This window comes from Mobula birostris, chromosome 2, assembly GCF_030028105.1.
Source record: "Mobula birostris isolate sMobBir1 chromosome 2, sMobBir1.hap1, whole genome shotgun sequence".
Lineage (NCBI taxonomy): Eukaryota > Metazoa > Chordata > Chondrichthyes > Myliobatiformes > Myliobatidae > Mobula > Mobula birostris.
Genome location: NC_092371.1, coordinates 140,222,737 through 140,229,296, shown reverse-complemented (window position 1 = coordinate 140,229,296; position 6,560 = coordinate 140,222,737). Strand labels below are relative to the sequence as shown.

The 6,560-nt window shown below is 41.2% G+C and overlaps 1 protein-coding gene across 3 annotated transcripts in view; it reads right to left on the bottom strand.

Annotated features, from left to right (window-relative positions):
- Positions 1 to 2,093: 2,093 nt before the first annotated feature.
- Positions 2,094 to 6,560, bottom strand: part of sgk1 (serum/glucocorticoid regulated kinase 1) — a 6,452-nt gene continuing 1,985 nt past the window's right edge. For all 3 annotated transcript variants that reach the window (XM_072249596.1, XM_072249606.1, XM_072249587.1), the window contains exons 2-13: positions 6,289 to 6,367; positions 5,832 to 5,904; positions 5,688 to 5,737; positions 5,541 to 5,598; positions 5,361 to 5,444; positions 5,026 to 5,157; positions 4,602 to 4,714; positions 4,286 to 4,409; positions 3,611 to 3,706; positions 3,351 to 3,506; positions 2,921 to 3,010; positions 2,094 to 2,763 (exon numbers count right to left, since the gene is read on the bottom strand). In XM_072249596.1, the coding sequence (XP_072105697.1) occupies positions 2,596 to 2,763; positions 2,921 to 3,010; positions 3,351 to 3,506; positions 3,611 to 3,706; positions 4,286 to 4,409; positions 4,602 to 4,714; positions 5,026 to 5,157; positions 5,361 to 5,444; positions 5,541 to 5,598; positions 5,688 to 5,737; positions 5,832 to 5,904; positions 6,289 to 6,367 (1,223 nt within the window). In that variant the 3' untranslated portion in view covers positions 2,094 to 2,595. The remainder of the gene's footprint in view (positions 2,764 to 2,920; positions 3,011 to 3,350; positions 3,507 to 3,610; positions 3,707 to 4,285; positions 4,410 to 4,601; positions 4,715 to 5,025; positions 5,158 to 5,360; positions 5,445 to 5,540; positions 5,599 to 5,687; positions 5,738 to 5,831; positions 5,905 to 6,288; positions 6,368 to 6,560) is intronic.

Here is a 6,560-nt window from a genome sequence, read left to right as displayed (position 1 = left end):
CTGGCCATAACCAACCTCTCAAGGCACCTCATTACAATATATGTGAGTGCTACCAGGTAATAGTTATTGTGGTAGTTCACCTTGTTCTTCTTGGGCACCAGTGAGAGGTTGAAGGTGTTCTTAAACACTCCATTCAGTTGATCAGCACAGGTTTTCAGTTCAGCCAAATACACTGTTGAGGTCTGAGACATTGTGAGGGTTCACTCTCTTGAAGAACTTTCTGACGTCGATTTCTCAGACAGAGATAAGAGTCGCCAGATGCTATAGGGGTTTGCGCAAAGTTAGTCCGCTAAGAAATTCCAAGTTCCAGCCATTCTACCCATAACCAAAGTCTTTCATCAGATCTCTCCCTTCCTGGTGACTGCATTTGCACTGATATTTCTATTTGATATTCTACCATTCCATAGTACTACAGAATGCTGTGTGTTACACATTGACAAGTAGTTTAAAGTTGTGATTGCAACTTTACTTTTATATTTACACATTTTGCTGGTCTCAGCAAAAGGCAACATAGCTCAACATCCCCGAGGCTATTAAGTGTTGCCAAGATCGGAACCTATCCTCACATGAGGGTTGATGTGGCAGTATGGATTCTTGCAACTTGGGAAGTAAATAGTGCAATATGACTCATCAACACATAATTTGACAATAAGCTCTTGATTAACTTAGACCAAAATTTGTGATTTTCTTAATGTCCTGTTATCTCTAACTTTTCCCTGCTTTAACTTTATTGGGGTGGGGTGGGGTGGGGGCGGGGGAAGAAGACTAAGTCTCTTCACTCATTGAAGACAATTATTTTACCTTCACAACCTCTGAACAGAACAGGTTCAATTTTGGGGTAATTATTTAATTATACATTTTCTGAGATTTGGGTGCTGCTGGACAGGCCAACATTTTTGCCCATCCCTAAATGCCTTTGCCAATGCAGAATCAATCACACAGATGTGTCTGGAATCACAAGTAGGCCAGAACACATAAGAGAGCAGATTTTTCCTCCAAAGAACTGGCAATGAACCACAGAGCTTGCTTTGTAACAATCTAATAGTTTTGTGCTCATCATTATAACTTTTATTTTTTAAACTTGCACCTCTGATTCCTTCTTTGTACTCCTGTTGCACTATCATCAATCATCGTAGTACAGTACTGGAATCCCCTTATCAGACCTCTTCATATATCCTTAAAACTTCATATTTAGTTTTCCCCTCTAGAGGTGAGTGATACAATGTTTCTCTAAATCATCTATGCTTCAGAATGTGCAATCTGTCCCACAGCCAAAACCCTTGCCTTAATCAATAACATATTGGTGGAATGCAAAAGCAGAGTGGCCTTCTGATGCAGGAAAAGCAGGTAAGTGCCTTAAGTTAAGTTGGTTACCATGAGAATGTGTGAATGTTGATTGTGAATGGATCTAGCCAACTTGTTATTTTGTTGACGAGAAGTGTGCTGAAACAATGATAAATCATTTATACTTCACTATAAAACTGGGGAACAACACTTTTTTTTAAATAGTTTTACATTTATTGCAAACCCATCCTTAGTTCAGGAATGTGTACATTTCAAAACAAATTAAAATTATAGTCTATTATACAGTAAACCCATTTACATTATTGGTAATATCTTAAATATACACATTAAAACTAGTGCAGCAACAGATCACATCATACAGTTTTCTTTACATATGCACAGCTGAAATGAGACAACCATTAAAATCTGGAATGCAATGGGAGACAAACAATTAATTTATGCACATCTGGGATTTCTCGCTAGTTGGAAATTATAAGACAAGACTCCATATTTAGGGCATTTTGGTCCTAGAAACAAAATTTACAATTCTATCTATAGCAGCAATGATTCAAGCTTATTGTAGTGAACCATTTCAGATTTTGCATATGTGTGCATGTTTGCATTTGTACGCATGTATGTGCCTGTGTACTCACACGCATGTCTGTTGGCGTGTGAGCATATGTGTATGTTCATGCATGTCCCTGTGTGCTTGTGTATGTGTTTTTTGTTCGTGTGCATTGTGGAAAGGGAGGGAAATTAAATTAGAGGGATACTATCTACAGTTCATCTCATCTTCCTCGTCCTTGCTGTGTCAATCAGAATTACTGAAGCCAAAGTTTAAACCAAAGAACAAGTATTAGGTTCAATGGCTGTTACAAAACCATACTTTCACCAGTGTTCACCTCTCCATTTGTTGTGGCACAGCAGTTGAACTTGACACTCCAATGCCTACAACCTTGCTTATTGCAAAAGGCACATATAGCTGAAGCAACAGTCTTCAGACAACCATCATCCTTATTCAAGTCATGTTGAAATAAAAATTCTTGAAATAATGGGATGACAGCAAGTTCTTATTCCGCCCCTTTGATTGATGAACTCGCTTCCGGTGTGCAGCAACACAGTACTGCCACAACTTTCTCCCAGACACACTGAGTAGCAAGTATTCCTTGAAGACTTCAGCACCATCTCCAAAATGGAAGTGAAGGCCAGGCAGCTGCCAATGAGATGTGTAGTTTTCCTTCCAGTTAAGTCTCATTTCTTGGTAAATCCAAACAAGATCTCAGCTAAGGTAAACGACCATCAGACAAGTCACTACAGGAAGGAGTCCATGGGTGGAGCATAGGAAAATCCAAGAAAAGCTTCAGATGCTTCCTTCACACTGGCGGTTATCAGAGCTGCATCAGGAGACCGGCCAATCGAGTTCGGAACTGGCTCCTCAGTGAACTCCGGGTCAAAGTGCTGCAGGTCAGAAGGTCCACTCTGGAATTTTAATTAACAGTAAAAAGAATTACAATCCTAGAAGTTATTCTTGAAGTGGTTCTACAATTTAAAATGAAAGTTACAAATATGTACTGATTTGTGAAAATCACACAAAACTATTACTGTGAAGCATTTCAGTGAGCATCTAGCAACTTACCACATTTGGGTTAAATGGGGGCGTCAATTTCTTGGCATTTAAGTCAGTCCAGTTTATTGGAGAAAAGAAGATGTGAGCCTTAATATCCATCTGTTGAAAGAGCAGAATACAGTCAAGCAAATGGACCTTCAATGGAAGTTTCACTTGACTAAAGTTATTTAATTCTGTGGCGAGGTTTTTAAAATGCAGGAGCATAAATGGTCATGTTTAAAGTATGTTGCTAATTGAGAAGTTTTAATGAAACTGCCTAGTATAATTTGATATGATTTAGGACAGGCATAATTAAATAGCCCAGAATAAAGGGAATTAGAGCCTCAATATAAAATAAACCATACACATATAAACTTAATAATGTCAGTGAAGAGCCTCCCCATAGTTCCAAAAGCCAATAGGAAAACAACTTGATCAAAAGCAACAACCAATTACTTACAAAATCCTCCTTTGCACCCATCCGCTTTGTTCTGTCCTTTTGCAGCAAACCCTCCAGCAAGTCCCTGGCAGCATTGGAGATGTTTGGTTTCAACAGTAGTGGTTTGTTCAGAATATTGTCATACATTTCCGCCATGTTCCTGCTGTAGAATGGAGGCTGCATCAAAGCACAAGGCAAAAAAATATTTTATTTCCAATTATCCAAAATGGTTAAATGAAAGGATCATTATTTTTGGTTAATATTGCTTTTATGGAACTCACCAATCCATATAACATCTCATAGAGAACTGCCCCCAGGCACCACCAGTCAACTGTTCTGTCATAGGGCTGCTTGTGTAAAACTTCAGGAGCCAGGTACTGTCAGGAAATAAAGGAAAATCAATTTGAAATTATTTATTTTTGTAATGAGGAGCGAATACATCTAATACTGTAAAGACTGAGGAATCTTCTCTAATTGATACTTTCACAATTTGTTTAAATATTGTCACTTCAGGAGAATCGATTCTGTGTTTTCATCCTAGTCCTATCTGTCCCCTGCTACATGATACCAACAGAAACAAATACAGTTGGGTGTGTATGAGCATGAGTGTGTGCACACAGCTGCTAAGGCTGGATCAGATCTTTCCTGGCAACTGAGGAAGATCTGCGTTTGGCAGCAGTAGGAAAACCACAATATAAACGAAGGCTGGCTGAGCACTGATCTTGAACGCAACTGGAAAACAGTGATACTGCAGCCTCAGGAAGGGTTAAACTTGCACCCCTATGACCCTATTGGCAACAATGTCATCTCATTCATCTCTCAGCACTCTTCTCCCCTCCCCAAGATAACAGTGCTGATGAGTGCCCCTGGAAACTAAACTAGTTATATCTAAACAGGAGTTGGGATAGCAAAGAGTATGGAGAGAATCCATAAAAAATGCCTCATGTTACACTTACCTCAGGGGTGCCACAGAAAGTGCACGTTGTGTCATTTGATTCAATGTTCTCTTTGCATAGTCCGAAGTCAGTTAACACAATATGGCCCTGGCGATCAAGTAAGATATTCTCAGGCTTCAAATCTCTACAAGAAAAACAAGAAAAAGCGTTGCTTACAATCCATTCAGATCAACGTCCCATGAAACATCTTGTAGTTTAGTGACTTGAATAGCATCTCTGTTTAAAATACGGAGCAAAGCTCTGCTGGTTAAATGATACCCCATCTCAAGATGTTTAAACTAGCAGGCCGGCTATCCTAATGCAAGCCTTTACCAACCTGTAAACAATGTTGAGGGAGTGGAGGTATCCCAGAGCACTGGCAATCTCAGCAGCATAAAACCTGGCTCGCGGCTCCAGGAAGCAGCGTTCACGTTGCAGGTGATAAAACAACTGCAAAAAGAAAGAAATTGATGCGTGTGGATTAAAGTACAATCCAGCTGCTCTTCCAGTAAAGACAAGTTTTATTGCACACCCTGCCCATCTACTAATTTTACATTTCTCAGCCAATGGGGCCATGATGAAGCAGATTTGAAGGCCAAGAGGCCTAATTCTATTGGTTTTATCATCTAATTGGAGTTACTAGTCCCTCAGTCTGTCCTTCCAATCGCATTATAAATCTCCCACCCTCCCCTTGCTCTATCTTGGAGGTGGAGGTGGAGGTGGCTAGTACTTGGAATGGGAAATCCGGCCTTGTGGCTTACCTCGCCTCCGTTGATGTAGTCCAGGACAAAGTAGAGCTTATCAGCTGTCTGAAAGGAGTAGTGGAGTCCGACCAAGAAAGGGTGTTTCACATTCTTCAGCAGGACATTCCGCTCAGACATGATGTGTTTTTCCTGAAATAGACCATCCCCACCAAAAAAAAAAGTGAGTGCCAACCTCAAAAGAACAATGGGCATAAACATTTGTTCTTGTCCAGCAAAGCGGGAATTCTGTGCCCAATTTTGTGCATTATCTCTCCCCCACCCCCATGCCCCCTTTGAAGACCCACTCAGCAGCAAGCGGCAACAGAACACCCAACCAGCCTCAATGCCATTACCTCCTTCTTCTTCAGTATGGCCTTTTTCTGCAGGACTTTTACTGCGTAAAACTGGTCGTCAGATTTGTGTTTGGCGAGCAGGACCTGTGGAAGGGGAAAACCGGGGAGCTTGAGATTTTTTTTCAAAGAAAGTTTTAATGTTTGTAATCTGATTTTTGAGCAGAAAAGCGGGATACAAACCTTTCCGAAGCTTCCTTTGCCGATGACTTTGAGAAAGTTGAAGTCACTTGGTTTGGCTCTGCAGGACAGGAAAATAAACCGTCAGGAAAGGCTAAAGTTCTCCACAGCAAACAGCAGAGATCAATGAATAAATATACTGATACTTACTGAGGGTTAGAGGAGGGCCCCAAGTTGATCTGCGCTGTCGTTGGGCTGGGCTATGGGAGAAATCAGATCACGGAAAAAGTTAAACATTGCTGGAAGGCCGAGCCACAAATACAAATCGAGTTCATTGCTATCGGTTACACTCACCGGAGGAGACGGGCTGTTTCCATTCGTTTCAGCTTCCTTTGGACTAGCGTGCAACATGGCTGGGACTTCTGAGCTGTTCAAAGACACAATTTACCAAATCGTTAGAAATTGGCCCCGAAGCCGCCAGCCGTCTTCAGAACCTGCCCACAAACACCAAGCTCTTGAACAAATCAGTTTCTGGGATTTCAGTAAGAACAAAGCCTTGTTTCAGCCCGGAGAGATTAGCCGGAGATGTCTCGGTGCAAGACAGGCGCGCTATTGTCCGAAGCCCAGGTGCGGAGATCTTACTGGGGAACGGGTTTGACCAAACCCGGGCCAAACATATCCTCACTTCAACCCCCACCATTACCATTACAAACACCTCAGATCAGCTCCCTGTTAAAGGCAGCTCCTGTGCATATAGTACCCGACATCCCTGCAACGAGTGGTCAGTGCAAGAAAGGCGAGAGTTACTTACTGTTTACAAGCGTAGGAGTGAGAAGCAGCGAGCTTTTGGATGAGATCGTTCAGTCCCATTCGCTTCTGCTTCATGAAAGCTGCAAATAAAACCAAAATACTTAGACTAACAAGAACAGGGTTCATTTAGAAAGTTACAAAAATGAGCAAAAGTCGAACTTGCTGCAGTTTCCTTTTGCGATTAAATGACAATTTATTAACAGTTAACTGCCTACAGAGTGGATTTAGAAACTTCCCCTGGTAATCTTACAATACTCTGCAACTTCATTTTTT